Source organism: Hypomesus nipponensis, chromosome 16 (assembly GCF_054491055.1).
Source record: "Hypomesus nipponensis isolate SF chromosome 16, ASM5449105v1, whole genome shotgun sequence".
Classification (NCBI taxonomy): Eukaryota; Metazoa; Chordata; class Actinopteri; order Osmeriformes; family Osmeridae; genus Hypomesus; species Hypomesus nipponensis.
Genome location: NC_140376.1, coordinates 7,898,965 through 7,914,984, shown reverse-complemented (window position 1 = coordinate 7,914,984; position 16,020 = coordinate 7,898,965). Strand labels below are relative to the sequence as shown.

Sequence of the window (16,020 nt, the reverse complement as noted above, 5' to 3'; positions counted from 1 at the left end):
ACGATGGACACAGTAACATGTTTTGTGTGAATCACTTGCCTGGTCCATCTAATATCAATGTGTTGAAAACTCCACAGATCTGCAGGGTAGTTCCCCATATGTAGCCGAGTGATACATGTCAACATTTGGATTTAACTATTCTCAAATGTAGGCCTACTCATAACAAATACATTTAGTATATTGTCTAACATTGTACAAGGGTTTTTGGATTAGGACACCAGCTCCTCCAGAGTTAATACCAAAGCGTGCTTGCAAGTGGTTGATGGCGGACACGTGACAGCCAGTGGCTCTCGCTTGCTCCGTCAGTACCGGAGATGGCAAGATGGCTGCAAGCAACTATTATGGCTTTACACATGGAGCCGGTCCACAGTACAGGTAAATCTGGTGATGCCACTCAGTAGTTATGTACTTAGCCGTTAGGTATAATCCCCGCTTTCATGCATGTTTTTTAATGCTGTTCAAGCGCACCGTTACTAGTGCCTTGGTGTAGTTTGGCCTTACTGAAATGGCTTGCTAGCTAGCTTAGCTTGGCAGGCACAGGGTCCTAGGTAGGCAAGTCAGTTGCTACGCACTTGGCGTGGAAAACACCCATTAAACTATTATGTTCATTAGGAAAGCATTTATACTTGCCAACCTTTTGTATTGTCACAGCAACTACATGGCAGAAAACAATTGGTAAACATACATCGCTCCCTTGCTTGCCAGCTAGCTAGTTTGTTTCAGGTTTAGGTGTCAGTCAAGCGAATGTAAGTTTAAACATGTTCAGACACTAAAGGGCGGTTCGAAATGTGATCGTTGATTCGGTTTAATAGAGATCCAGCCATCTGGTTCAGTGTCTAAAAATGTCACTGAATCGGATTCATCATTCCCGTGCTGCATACTGTCAGTGTCATATGAACGGTCAATTCAGAGTCAGAAGCCTTGAACAGTGTTTAACAACCATGGATGTAAACGCTTAGTCTATATTCGGTCTCGGAAGTTGCTGGCACACATGTTTACAAACCTCATTTGTTCTGTCTATATAGCTACTGTCTGGGTTTAGAAGAGTCCTTGTTTATTTTGACCGTTGCAAGTCTGGGCTGGTGAATGAATCTTCTACTCGCATTGGCGTAGTCGTCTTTGCCAGTTTAGGTTTGCAGGGTTATGACCGTGGTCTTGCACTGTTATTATATCCAGCCTAGAGATACTATTAGCTCTTGCATATTTAACATCGTTACTTTTCTTTATATAACAGGTCAATTCCCCACTTTCAACATATTGCCTGGTCACACAAGATCTCCTGTGTAGTATTGTAGATATATTGGAGGTCATTTTAATTCTAGGCTGAGTTCGTGAGAAGGTCCATGAATCAGATTTAAATGACATCTGGACTCCTTACTTTTCCTGTCTCTTATCTCCTGTTGATGTTTGCAGTGACACTGTAAGCCACCATAGTTAATGTCCAATCTAGGCTGTAAAAACAAATAAAAGTACCAAGGTCTGATAATGGACTATAAACTGACCTTAAGTTTATCCAGTTTCCTCCTGTTGTGCCCAAGAAAGCGTTTATCCAGCTGGCAAACCTGTGTGACTATGGATGCTGACCCAGGGGATGTACGACGCGTGTGCGTGCACATACGTTTGTGCACGTGTGTGACTGCAACTGTCATCGCATCTCGAGGAATGCTAACGATGTGCTCGTCGATTTGCACGGTCATCACCCCCCCTGCTAATATGGCATCGGCCATGTTCTGCAGGGGGAAAGGGTTTATCCAGTGCCAGTCGGCTGGCATTTAGGTCTAAGGATGATTATTTAGGAAACTCCGTTTTGATTTTGGTTCAACAGTCCCAGCCCAAGGACTGAGAAGTGAGCCTGATAAAAAACCAGATACGCATTTGGGCTTGATGTCAGTCGGTTCATATTCAACTCATATTTCAAAGACGTTATTTATATGCAGACCTTGGTAGGGTTGTGAGGGATATTCCCTCCATTCAGTGCCTTAGTAATATCCCATAGGACCAGTGCCTTTGCACTGCGAGCTGTGTGAACCGTGTGGGTGTGCAGGACAGGGCAGGTCTGTAGGGGAAGTCTCATAGGAGAGCCGCGAATGACGATGACGATGCATTATAGATATGGCGGGCTCGCTGGTCTGTCGTGTCACTCATCGGATTCTTCTCAATTTCTCGGTCTCTCCTTTTCCCGCCTCGCCCTGTCTTTATGTTCCTGTTCTTCGGCCTCTGTCCCCGCTTCTTGCCCTTCTCCTCGCCTGCCCTCTCCTTTCTTCTGCTCTCTTCTTCTCTTATCTTCCTCCTCTCCCCTCCCTTCCTCTTCTCCCCTCCCTTCCTCTCCTCTTCTCTTCTCTTCTCTTCTCCCCTCCCTTCCTCTCCTCTTCTCTTCTCCCCTCCCTTCCTCTCCTCTCCTCTCTTCCCCTCCCCTCCTCTCCTCTTCTCCCCTCCCCTCCCTTCCTCTCCTCTTCTCCCCCCCCTCCCCTCTTTTCCCCTCTCCTCCCCTCTCCACCCCTCTCCTCTCCCCCCTCCAGCACCCAGCCTCCCCCAGCCTACTCCCACCCCTCTTCTGCCAGCTACAGCGTGCAGCCGGCCCAGGCCGTGGCCCACGCCGTGACGGCCTCCTACGCCCCGGCTCCCGCCCAGGCAGCGCGCCCCGTGGCCACCGCCCCCTACCCGGCCGCTTACCAGGCCCACCCGGCCCCCCCGGACTACGGGTACCGGCAACCGGAGCCCCCCGCGCCCCAGCCCACCACCACCCCCCAGACCTTCCAGGTCTACACCGAGGCAGTCAGTACCGCCCCACCACCGTGTACACTGTTACACTCTACCATGAACTAGTGTGCCATAACACAGTTGTCCTTAACTAACAGCCCCCCAGCCCCCCCACACACACACACACACACACACACACTGTTTGTGAACCGAGTGGGAACTTGTACGCCGAGTGAAATGTATTTAACAGACACGAGAAGCTGAATGACGTGACACAACACATGCCCGCAGACCCCCCCCCCCCCCCCCCATTTGAGTTTGTTGCATCTCATGTGTCCTGCTTCTCCAATGTGCTGTTCTTTTCCGTCACGCCAAAGTGGTTATAAGCACCACAACAATCTTTATTCGCGAGCACGTGTGTCTTTAGTTAGTTCAAATCATATCTTGGCACATTCGCATCAACTCCCTCGCTCACTCCCATAGTAGGAATGGTTGACTAAACAGGCTATTGTATGATAAAAGCCTTTGTTACTTTTAATTTGCACTGTTGCATCAGTTGGCTGGCACTGCTGTTAGACACCACCCTCTCCTTCCTCCTCCAGGAGAACTACAGTTATGGCCGCCCGGCCATCACCAGCTATGAGCCCAAGCAGCAGTACTACCAGACCAGCATCGCTCCGGCACAACGGACCCCCACAGAGACCTACTACCAGACAGGTAGACCCCCAACACACACACACACACACGCGGTACACAGGACCTTCAATGTTGCTGTCAGACAGGTAGACTTACAGCACACACACATGCTCACAAACACACACACACACACACACACACACATAGGAATTCCAGTCCTGCTGTGGGACAGATAACATCCATGAGCAAATCCTTGGTTGTTTTAATATACATGTAGCATTTCCTGGCCTGTTTGATTGCAGTACATTGGCATTCTGTGTGTCTATATGTCACTGTGACACTTACCCTTTGGGCATTTAAATAAATGTGACATTAGAAGCCAAATTGCATTTGGGGGATGCGACGTTATGTAAGGTTGTGCATAATAGAATGATATTTAAGATGACTGATCTTTCCCCTAGTCTTGACAGGCCATCTGGAATGTTTACCTGCTGTGACCCGACAGAGTCCTTTTACAGTTGTTAATCGTGACTGTGAATCTGTCCGCTGCCTAAAAGCTGGTGCAAAAAGTAATGGGATATCCTCGCTCCTTATGCCACCTGCTCTCTTGGCTGTGTGTGTGTATGCGTGTGTATGCATACCCTGGTTGACGCGTGTGTACTCTCTCTCTCTCTCTCTCTCTCGCTCACTCTCCTTCCAGTGGGTGTGAAGAGTGTGTACAGCCCAGTCAGCAGCTCCGTGTACAGCCAGCCCCCCGGGCCCCCCGTGCCCCCGCCCCAGAGGCAGGTGACGGCCCTGAAGCCCCTGGCCCCCTCCGGCGCCGTCTCCACCAGCTACAACATCTACCCGGCCGCCTCCGCCAGCGTCCAGCAGGCCCCCACCCCCATCTCCTCCTACGCGCCCTGCTCCTCCTTCAGCTCCGCCTCCGCCACCTCCTACTCCGGTACGGCGCGTGGGGGGGCAGGGCGGGGTGGGTGTGTGCGCATGCGTGTTTATGGGTGTGTGTGTGTGTGTATGTGTGGAAGCGAGAGGAGGAGGGACTCAGGGCGGATGACAGAAGGAGAAAGATAAGAGAGTGGGGGGGGGGGGGGGGGGGGTGGGAGGGAGTCAAGGAAGGAGAATGACAGAGGGGGAAAGAGAGAGGGAGAGCGTGAGAGCGAGGGAAAGGGGGACGGGGGGACGGGAAGACAGACGGGGAAAGGGAGGAGAATGACGAAAGGAGAAATGGAGCGAGGGAGGGGGGAGGGGGGAGAGAGAGGGGTGAAGGAGAGACCAGGAGAGGGACAGAGATGGGAGGAGGCGGGACCCACGTGAACCCTGGGGGACCTGCCGTGCTCGTCTCGGCCCCGCCGGAGGATGCGGCGTGACAGGTGTGAGGAACGTGGCCGCGGCTCCCCTTGGCCGGCGGCCAGCGCCGGCCCAATGGCCGACACCTGTCCAGTCCACTCACACATCCCCAAGTGCGGGGGGGGGGGGCGAGGGATTAAGGGCCGAGATAGAACCAGGGGAGAGGGGAAAATGAGGCCGGGAGAAAGTGGAAGGGAAGAGAGTGGGAGGGTCGGTAAAAATCCATTTACACTACAATCATTTCATTTAGCGGGATTTTCTCCAAAGCAGCGTACATATACAGTATATCGAATATGCAGCAGAAAGTCAAGGATCAAAAGTCACAAAGGTCGAACAGTGTTCTATTGGTCGGAGTCAAGAAACGGTCTGTTTTTGCCAAGGCACAGTGCAAAGTAACCCCATCTCAGCTAACAGGCACGGGGCTACAGGAAAAATCATCAAACGTCAATAACCTCCCCACAACAGTGATACAGAGGACGTTGATTTCGCTGCGCAATACCATCTGAGGTGCAACCCTAACCAGTTTCATGGGTGCTCTTCTGTGAGACGGCGGCACAGCAGAATCTCAATAATAACGTGCAGAGAAAAGACTCAATCCCCAGGTCACAAAGATATGATTTAGTGCCACTGTCAGTGCCCTTGGGCCCTGAGAAAAGTATTTTTCGTCCAGCTGAGGCTTGAAGAGGGCATCCTGAGGCCTCGCCAGCACGACTGGAGTGATGGAGGGGGTGAGGAGTTGGAACGGGGAGAACCTTCCACCTCTGTGGAGAACGGAAGGAGGAGAAGCGCCTCATGGTGGGGGGGGGGATCCTTCTGTCTCTGATATCGCAGAATGAAGCGGGCCAATAAGAGAGAGAGAGACAAGGAGAGAGACGAGGAGAGAGACGAGGAGAGAGACGAGGAGAGAGACGAGGAGAGAGACGAGGAGAGAGACGAGGAGAGAGACGAGGAGAGAGACGAGGAGAGAGACGAGGAGAGAGACGAGGAGAGAGACGAGGAGAGAGACGAGGAGAGAGACAAGGAGACAAGGAGACAAGGAGACAAGGAGACAAGGAGAGAGACAAGGAGAGAGACAAGGAGACAAGGAGACAAGGAGACAAGGAGACAAGGAGAGAGACAAGGAGAGAGACAAGGAGAGAGACGCAGGAACAGAGTTAGCTGGGCAGTTTCTCCTCCCTCTCGATACCCTAGACCAAGGCTTCAGGAGAAAGTGAGAGAACGTGTTTTTACCCGCGTGCGCACTTTTGACCCCCTTCCTCACCCTACCTCCCCCTCTCCCGCCCCCCCTCGCCCCGCAGGTATCAGCTACTCCACGTACGACACCAGCGGCTACACGTCCACCCCCTCCTACTACCAGCCGGCCCAGCTGCCTCCCCCGCAGCCCCAGCCTCCCCCGCAGCAGCCCCAGGCCCCGCTCCAGCCCCCGCCCAAGCAGCTCACCAGCTCCTCCTGGAGCACGGCGGGCAGCAACATGGTCACCGCCCCAGCCGTCAACTGCTACAAGAAGCCCATGTTCCACCAGAGCAAGCTGCAGAAGCCCAAGGGGCCGCCCAAGCAGCCCCAGCTGCACTACTGCGACATCTGCAAGATCAGCTGCGCCGGGCCACAGGTGACACTCCGTCCACTCGTTTCGATTTGTGGATGTAATCGGAAGGCTAATTGTCAGATTGATTGATTGCTTGGTTTGTTAAATTGGTTGGTTGGTTTGTTAATGTGATGGGTTGGTTTCTTAGTGTAATTGATTGGTTGATTGATTGGTTGTTTATTTGTTTGGTTGGTTTGTTGACTGATTGGTTTATTAGTGTAATTGATTGGTTGATGAATTGGTTGGTTAACCCTCTCCCCCCCCCCCCCCCCCCAGACGTACCGGGAGCACCTGGAGGGCCAGAAGCACAAGAAGAAGGAGGCGTCTCTCAAGTCCGGGGGCGTGTCCGGGGGCGGCTCGGGGCCACGGGGCGTCCAGACCCAGCTCCGCTGCGAGCTCTGCGACGTCTCCTGCACCGGCGTGGACGCCTACGCCGCCCACATCAGAGGGGCCAAGCACCAGAAGGTGGGTGGGAGGGTCACTGGGGGTGGATTATGACTTTGTAAACTACCAGGACATTACAAACATGACCCGTCTCTTCTTTTCTCTTTTCTCTTTTCTCCCCTCCCTCCCTCCCTCCCTCCCTCCCTCCCTCCCTCCCTCCCTCCCTCCCTCCCTCCCTCCCTCCCTCCCTCCCTCCCTCCCTCCCTCCCTCCCTCCCTCCCTCCCTCCCTCCCTCCCTCCCTCCCTCCCTCCCTCCCTCCCTCCCTCCCTCCCTCCCTCCCCTCCCCTCCCCTCCCCTCCCCTCCCCTCCCCTCCTCCCTCCCTCCCCTCCCCTCCCCTCCCCTCCCCTCCCCTCCCCTCCCCTCCCCTCCCCTCCCCTCCCCCAGGTGGTGAAGCTCCACACCAAGCTCGGCAAGCCCATCCCTTCCACTGAGCCCGTCTTGGTCAACTCTGCTCCAGTTTACACGACGTCCACAGCAGGGAAGACCACCACCACCCCGTCCCCTGCCCCGGCCTCCACCCCGGCCCCAGCTCCGGCCCCGGCCTCAGCCCCGGCCTCTGCCGCCAACACAGCACCACCCAAACCTACCGTGGTGACCACCCTCACCAGGACCCCAGCACCCCCCAAGAAGGCGATCCCACCCAAGATCACCCCCGTTGGTACGACGCTTCCTGACCTGTGACCTCCACACCCCCCCTCCGGTTCCCCCGCTTGACGAAACTAACCCGTCGAGCGATGACAACAAATGACCGTTGCTAACCCCCATGTCTGGATGTCCCCCCCTCTCCCCCCAGTCACCAAGCCCGTCGCCCCCCCAGCTGCCAGGGTTGAGGAGACCAAACCCCCCGCCCGCCAGAAGGTGGAGCCCCTGAGCGACGAGGAGGACGGGGAGGGTTCGGGGGGCCCGGGGGACGTCCAGCCGGTGGGACACGACTACGTCGAGGAGGTGGGGGCGGGCAGGAAGTACTGCCACACAGGAAGTAGACGGGAGACAGGGGGGACGTGTTAGACTGGGACACAGGAAGTTGATGATAAGGCAGGGGTGGGACCTATTGGCAGCTGGTTCCGTTTATTTTGTTGTCATCATTTATTGCTATTATTTGTAGTTTTGCATGTCCTACAGAGATTTTAGACGGGGATTGATCCTGAGCGACTGGTCATGTGACCTGCGTTATGCAACAGTGTGTGGGAGCCGCCAATACTGTGTTCACAGAGGGAGCTTTGTCGCGTTCCTCCGATAACGGGGTTTCTCGTCAGAGCTCAACACCAGGGGCCGTGTGTCCTCCTGCGCCCTCAGGTCCGTAACGACGACGGGAAGGTGATCCGCTTCCACTGCAAACTGTGCGAGTGCAGCTTCAACGACCCCAACGCCAAGGACATGCACCTGAAAGGCCGCAGACATCGGCTGCAGTACAAGGTGGAGTAACTCCCACGACGGGCCCCTCCAGTCACTGCTTGACTCATACCACCAGGTGGCGCACTAACACAAGGAAGCATGTTTGTTGAGAGTCGAAACTTCCGAGGGAAGGTACCAGATTGTGGCTGAGCACGCAGTAATTGACTCTTATCGATCCTTTTTTCCCCCATATTGCCGAAGTTTCTCTTTCTCCTTTCATCCTCCCTCTATAAGGGCTAGGTTTGGCTTAGCGGTCAAAGCATTTCACTGCTGATCAAGCGGTTCATATCCCCCTAAGAATGTCTGTACCTTTGGATAAAAGTGTCTGCTGAACAAACATGATTCCATCCCTTCTTTCTCTCCATCTTTCTCTCCCTCCCCTACTCCTTCTCTCTCCATCTTCCTATCCCTTCTTCCTCTCGCTCCCTCTTTCCCTCTCTCTCTCTCTCTCTCTCTCCCTCCTCCTCTTCCTTCTCACCTCTCTCCCTCGTATCTCTCCCTCTCCTTCTCTCTCTCCCCCCCCCCCTCTATGCGAGCAGAAAAAGGTGAACCCGGAGCTACCGGTGGAGATCAAGCCTAGTAACCGGGCCCGGAAGCTGCAGGAGGGCAAGCTGAGGAAGCAGAAGCAGAAGGCCGTGCTGAAGAGGCAGAGAGACGACGAGCAGCGCTGGCACATGGAGATGAGGTCCCCGCACCTCCTCCCCCTCCCCCTCCTCCCCCTCCTCCCCCTCCTCCTCCTCCTCTTCCTCCTCCCCCTCCTCCTCCTCCTCCTCCTCTTCCTCCTCCTCCTCCTCCTCTTCCTCCCCCTCCTTCCTCCTCCTCCTCCTCTTCCTCCTCCTCCTCCTCCTCTTCCTCCCCCTCCTCCTCCTCCTCCTCTTCCTCCTCCTCCTCCTCCTCCTCCTCCTCCTCCTCTTCCTCCCCCTCCTTCCTCCTCTTCCTCCCCCTCCTCCTCCTCCCCCTCCCCCTCCTCCCCCTCCTCCCCCTCCTCCCCCTCCTCCTCTTCCTCCCCCTCCTCCTCCTCCCCCTCCTCCTCCTCCCCCTCCTCCTCCTCCCCCCTCCCCCTCCTCCCCCTCCTCCTCCTCCTCCTCCTCCTCCTTTCCCGTGGTGTTTATCGGGAGCCTGTGTGTGTGTGTGTGTTTAGGCGCTACGAGGAGGACATGTACTGGAGGAGGATGGAGGAGGAGCAGGTGTACTGGGGGGAGCAGAGGCGGAGGATGGCCCCCCCTCCCCTGATGAGCCGGCCAGGCATGCCGGTGCCCCCCCTGTTGGTAGGGACCATCATTACGGTTGAGGAGGGGAGGGGATCATATGTAGCTATTCTATGCTCCCCTCCCTTCCTCTCCTGTGGGTTCGATTTAACGGCTCTATCTCCTCTGCCTAGCCTCTACTGTCGTCTCTAGCGTAGTGTACTGTACGTTACATGACTCAAGAGCGAAGCCTCGACTATCGTCTACTGTCCTGTACAGTTACTGTCCTCGAGACTCTAAAGGATCCTCCCCCTCTCTCCCCCCCCCCACCCCTCTCTCTCTCTCTCCCCCCCACCCCCTCTCTCTCCCCCCCCCACCGCCATCTCTCTCTCTCCCCCCACCCCATCTCTCTCTCTCCCCCCCACCCCCATCTCTCTCTCTCCCCCCCACCCCTCTCTCTCTCTCTCTCTCCCCCCCACCCCTCTCTCTCTCTCTCTCCCCCCCACCCCCTCTCCCTCTCCCCCCCACCCTCATCTCTCTCTCTCCCCCCCACCCTCATCTCTCTCTCTCCCCCCCACCCCCCTCTCTCTCTCTCCCCCCCACCCCCTCTCTCTCCCCCCCCACCCCCATCTCTCTCTCTCCCCCCACCCCTCTCTCTCTCTCTCTCCCCCCCACCCCTCTCTCTCTCTCTCTCTCCCCCCCACCCCCTCTCCCTCTCCCCCCCACCCTCATCTATCTCTCTCTCCCCCCCACCCCCCCCTCTCTCTCTCTCCCCCCACCCCCTCTCTCTCTCCCCCCCCCCCACCTCCCTCTCTCTCCCCCCCACCCCCCTCTCTCTCTCTATCTGTCCCCCCCCCACCCCCATCTCTCCCCCCCCCCCCCACCCCCATCTCTCCCCCCCCCCACTCCCTCTCCTCCCCCCTCCCCAGCCCGTGCGTCGCCCGGACTCCCCGGACGACCGCCACATCATGGCCAAGCACTCCGCCATCTACCCAGTGGAGGAGGAGCTCCAGGCGGTCCAGAGGATCGTGTCTCACTCGGAGCGGGCCCTCAAGCTGGTGTCGGACTCCCTGCTGGAGAGGGAGGCCCCGCCGCCGGCCTCCAGCCCCCCCGCCGCCCCCGCCGCCGAGGACGGGGAGGAGAAGGGGTGAGAGCGTCGCCGACAGACCCCCGCGGGGGCCTGCGAAAAGCAGTCCGTTTAACAGTCGCTTGGAGGAGCCGACCTTTCAACAACCCCCCTCTCTATTGCACCCTCTCTCCCGCCCCCCCTCCTCTCTGTACCGTCTCTCCCACCTCCCTCCCCCTCTCCCGTCCCCAGGGCCGAGTCCCCGCCCCGCCTGCTGAAGGGGGTGATGAGGGTGGGCATCCTGGCTAAGGGCCTGCTGCTCCACGGAGACCGCAGCGTGGAGCTCATCCTGCTGGCCGCCAAGAAGCCCACCGTGTCCCTGCTGCACAGCATCGCCAAGCAGCTGCCCAAGGAGCTGTCGGTAAGAGCCCGCGCACCTCCCCCCCGGGCCGGACTCCCCGCGGCAGGGTCTCCGTCGGGGGGGGGGGGACAGTTTCAGACGCGCCTGAAGACATTCCTTCTTGTTCCGTGGAAAATGTAACCATATCCACCAAAGAACTCACGGTGCTGGGGGTGACTCGTACGAACAGGGGGATTTTGAACACGTATTTAGCAACTCCAAATAGCTGTGTTTTGAGGAACTGTGTGGCCGTGTGAGTGTGACAGAACAGTGACACGGTTCTGACGTGTCTTTGGTACGTACGTTTATGACCACAGAGATGGACAGGGCTGTGGAGAAAAAGAAAAGGAGAAGTCCAATAAAGCAAAAATATCATGTATTTCACCACAATCTTAAATTGAATCTATCATTATGTATTTTATATATATCATTTTTACTATTTATATATTTAGAGTCAGTTATTCAGTAGTGACAAGCCTCCCAGCTGTCCAGAAAAGGCAGTTAAAGGAGTATAACTTCCTGGAAAGGTATGACAAAGCATTCATGACTTAAACCCACGGATAGCCATGAACAAATTCTTTAAACGTTTCTTTAACGGGGTCACAGACATTGTTTTGAGAGATTTATGTCATGGGTCTCACCGCCTCCTATACGACCTGATGCTAAAACCCCCCCACACACACACAGCCCCTTGTTGACTTGAGAAAGACAGAGATAGACGGGCGGGGAGTCCGACGGCGCGAGGCAGCTGGAGGATTCGGAAATAGAAGGGTTACTGGTGTGGTCATTTCCACCTCTCCCTGCCACGTCTCCTCACGCCTTTAAATGAACGCAAGCCAGCACTCTCCCCCCTCCCCCTCTCCCCTCCCCTCTCCCCCTCCCCCTCTCCCCCTTCCCCTCACCCCCTCCCCCTCACCCCCTCCCTCCCCCCACCCCGTCTCCCCCTCTGTGGTGTGTAACCCGCCTGTCCGTCTGACCGGCAGAGCCTGGCTGAGGACCAGTACGAGGTGCAGGCCGAGCCCGACAAGGCCACCATCGTGATCTGTTCCAGCAAGGAGCCCAAAATGCAGGTGACCGTCTCCCTCACCTCCCCGCTGATGAGGGAGGAGCCCGGCCCTGACAAGGAGGCGCGGCCCGCGCGGCCCGCTCAGCCCTCGGCGGAGAAAGGTTAGAGAAGCCTCAGCTTTGGGTCCAGACTCTTACCAGCCACGTCACCGTGTTGTCACAACCCCCCCCCCCCACATCCACACACACACACCTCTCCCTCCTCCCCCCAGGGCCTCAACCTGCCCACACACACACACACACACACTTCCAACAGTTAAACAAAAAAGTGAAGTGGGTCTTCAACCGAACCCAACTTTAACCAAGCCCATCTTAAGACATTTCCGCCCCCCCCCCCCCCTCCCCACCAGTCCTGGAAGTAACACAGCGTCAGTTCACCGGGTCAATCACTAAATGTTCTGATTGAGCCGTGTATTTGCAGTTACTGTGATGGTAGTCTCCTTCTCTCCTCCTCCGTGTTCATCTTTGTTGTGTCTGAGATAAGGGACGTAAAGCCGGGCTCTCCGACCTTCCTGGCCCTCCAGAGTGTGAGGGTTTTAATTTTTTTTTACCATGACGACCATAACTCCTAAAGTGGTGTTTGGGTAATGCACAGGGATGGGAGAACGCAGATATATTTGACCGTTTACACTAAGTCATTTAAGTACAGGGACATTCCCTCCGGTGCAAGTAAAGTGAGGTGCCTTGCCCAAGGACACATCATTTGGCATAGCCGGGAATCGAACCGGCAACCTTCTGATTAGTAGCCCGATTCCATAACCGCTCAGCCACCTTGCTTTAAACTGCACCATTTAAAAAGTGTTAACACTGGGACACAGACATTTTTGGCAGTGTGATTGGCCAGTTTGTAGGTAGTATCCATGTCTACTGTCATTTGATTGGCTGTTAACGGCCAGTGGTCCATCGACCTCGCAGCTCTCATCCCTGTTAACAGATATGGCATTATCACTCGTGGCAAGGTGTTGAAGTGTACCGCTATCCCCACAAAATGGTCTCCATTACCGAACTTGGCTTGGCATGGCTCGAATCCATTTGTTCATAATACTGTTGCCCCTACCTCAGTGTAAGCCAAGGCGCTGTATTAAATGACCGTTGGGAGATAAAGAACACTGGTTCACTTCAGAGACCCACCAGTAATCAGTCTTTACTGCGGGTCTGGGCCGATAAGAAGGACTACTATGTCTCCAAATGCTTCACCGTGTTTTCACAGTGTTTTCTTGGTTGCGGATATTTTGACCTGTTTGCGTTCTGCCCGGGTTTGTTGATCAGTCCCTGTGTCAGCAGACCTTGGCAAACACACACACACACACACACACACATACACACACACACACACACACACACACACACACACACACAGGAGGGGGTTCATGTGTGTGTCCTCTCATGCACCTCTATGGTGATGGTTCAGTGTCTGAATCTACCCAGACTAGACTGCCTAGGTTTGTTCTGTGAGGAATGCTCGTGTTGACGTGGCAACAGCCAGCGGCGGTGCATGAAAGCTCGGAAAGCACCTTGGCATGTGTGAAAGTCATTTTTAACACCACAGATTTCCCCCAACTGATTAGAAATGAAAACGTAACTCCCTGTGTGGTTAAGTCAAGTTGAGGAGGAAGTTTCCTGTAGGTCCATAAAGTGAATTTGGTCAGTCTGCATACGGAAGTGAAAAGAGGGTTTATGATAGATCGATCATCCCGTGGAGGCTGTTGTGAGGGTTTTAAATCATCTTTGAGCATCTCCGATTCTAGATCTTCGACGTTTGCTGCTCTTTCGTCGGGATTTGACGCGCTTTTCAATCATGATTCTTTGCTGGTCCAGGTCTGAGATCTTCATTCCGTACGGTTCGGACAATGCTAATTTTTGAGGCAACTGCTATTATCCTAACATATATGGCAGTGAATAAACCGAGTCATTGGCCGAAAGCATGTCATATCCCAGTACAATACGTGGCGCTGTTTTCATTACAACTAGTGGTGATACACATAGATATGTCTTTATATATATCTATGGTGATACAGGCCTTTCCGCTTGACCTCTTCCCCACTACCAACAACAATAACATCAACATTTCGAGAAAGACGGCGAACTGACAGGAAGGTGAAGCTATGTCCCTCTACATTTCGTGCATGATGACAATATGAGTACTGCGAATGCAAACGGCGCTATTGGCGCCATTGGCTCGCGTTGTTTGTTTGTTTCTGCCGGGCCGGCTCCTGGCAGCGACAACTTATCGTCTTTTTCGACTTCCAGGTCACGACCTGGGAGGGAGGGTGGTGGGATCTCAAGCATGCGCAAAGACGCAGAGTCCAATTCATAGTCCAATTCACCGTTTACAAGCATGCGATGTCCGAATGATCAACCGACTCGGATCGAGTTCGGAGTAATCTCGGGGTGTCGATCGGATCGTAGTCGGACCGCAATTATTCGAACAAACGTGTTTACGAGAAAGGGATCGTTCTATCTCAGTCCAAATAAGCCAGTAATTCGAAATCCACATAACCACGGTGACTGATGTCGATCTGGATCTCGGGTGAATGACTGCAGCAGCAAGCCACGAGTCAGTGTGTTTTTGTGTGTGTGTGTGTGTGTGTCTCCTCCGTCCCAAGGTGTGTGTGAGAAGGATCCTCCTGACGTGCTGAACAAGCGGAGGTGTCTGGAGTACCTTGCGGCCCTGAGACGTGCCAAATGGTTCCAGGTGAGCCCTCTTATCCACCTTACAGCCTCACACACGCCTCTGGGCTACTCAAAGACCAACCGTCCAACCAGACCCTCGGTTTATCTGTGTCGAATGTTATATTATGGTTTAGCTCTGTTGTAATGGTGCGCGTGCGCGTGTGCAGGCCCGTGCCAACGGCCTTCAGTCGTGTGTGATCATCATCCGAGTGTTGCGGGACCTGTGCCAACGAGTGCCAACATGGGGCAAGATGCCAGGCTGGGTGAGGATCTGTCTGTCTGTCTGTCTCTGTGTCTCTGTGTCTGTCTGTCCGTCTCTGTGTCTGTCTGTCCCTGTGTCTGTCTGTCTGTCTCTGTGTCTGTCTGTCCCTGTGTCTGTCTGTCTGTCTCTGTGTCTGTCTGTCTGTCTCTGTGTCTCTGTGTCTGTCTGTCCCTCTGTCTGTCTGTCTGTCTGTCTGTCTCTGTCTCTGTGTCTGTCTGTCCCTGTGTCTGTCTGTCTGTCTGTCTGTCTCTGTGTCTGTCTGTCCCTGTGTCTGTCTGTCTGTCTCTGTGTCTGTCTGTCTGTCTGTATCAGAGTCTGTCTGTCTCTGTCTGTCTGTCTGTATCTGAGTCTGTCTGTCTGTCTGTCTGTCTGTCTGTATCTGTGTCTGTGTGTCAGTCTGTGTCTGTCTGTGTGTCAGTCTGTGTCTGTCTGTCCATCTGTCCGTCCGTCCTTCCATGTATTCATTCCCTTGAACCCCCCCCCTGTGTGTGTGTGTGTGTCCAGGCCATGGAGCTGCTGGTGGAGAAGGCCATCAGCAGTGCCACAGGTCCTCTCAGCCCAGGAGAGGCCATGCGTCGCGTCCTGGAGTGCATCGCCACGGGCATCCTACTGCCAGGTGAGGCCGGCCAATATCCCGCTCCTGTGTGTGTGTGTGTGTGTGTGTGTGTGTGTGTGTGTGCTGTGGAGTCATCTCGGTCTCTGTCTCTGAGCAGAAGGGCCTGGTCTGCTGGACCCGTGTGAGAAGGACCAAACCGACGCCCTGGAGACCCTGACCAAACAAGCCCGAGAAGACATAACAGCCAGCGCACAGGTAGCCACACGCACACACACACACACACACACACACACTCTAACCCATTGCATTTAAGTGTAGGTCAACAGGTTCAGATCCCCTCCATGTATGTCGCTTTGCACAAACAGCATCCGCAACGTGAATTCATTCACATGACATGAACGTACGTATGATAAATACTGCCATACCACACTCAAACTGCGCAAACATTCAACTCACCGGTCGTCTCCTCCCCCCCGCCCCCCCCCCCCCCCCAGCATGCATTGCGCCTGCTGGCGTTCCGCCAGGTCCACAAGGTCCTGGGGATGGAGTCCCTGCCCGCGTCCAAGGCCAGCGCCCGCAACCGCAAGCGCCGCCGGGACGGCAGCGACGCCGGCGAGGGGGAGGGGGAGGGCAAGAAGGACAAGAAAGAGGAGAGCGCCGAGGACGCTTGAGCCCCCCTCCCCCACCCCCCCAGCCCCACCA

General features: G+C 55.3%; 1 protein-coding gene across 1 annotated transcript; it reads left to right on the top strand.

The window, feature by feature from the left end:
- The first annotated feature begins 1 nt into the window (after position 1).
- zfr2 (zinc finger RNA binding protein 2) lies at positions 2-16,020 on the top strand. The gene is made up of 19 exons (XM_084675632.1): positions 2-375; positions 2,520-2,775; positions 3,303-3,417; positions 4,037-4,279; positions 5,982-6,292; positions 6,545-6,733; positions 7,099-7,372; positions 7,508-7,659; positions 8,011-8,130; positions 8,649-8,794; positions 9,251-9,377; positions 10,226-10,443; positions 10,615-10,783; positions 11,746-11,929; positions 14,434-14,522; positions 14,668-14,763; positions 15,267-15,378; positions 15,476-15,573; positions 15,813-16,020. Exons 1-19 carry the CDS (start codon positions 323-325, stop codon positions 15,987-15,989), a joined length of 3,129 nt encoding a protein of 1,042 aa, XP_084531758.1. The 5' UTR covers positions 2-322; the 3' UTR covers positions 15,990-16,020.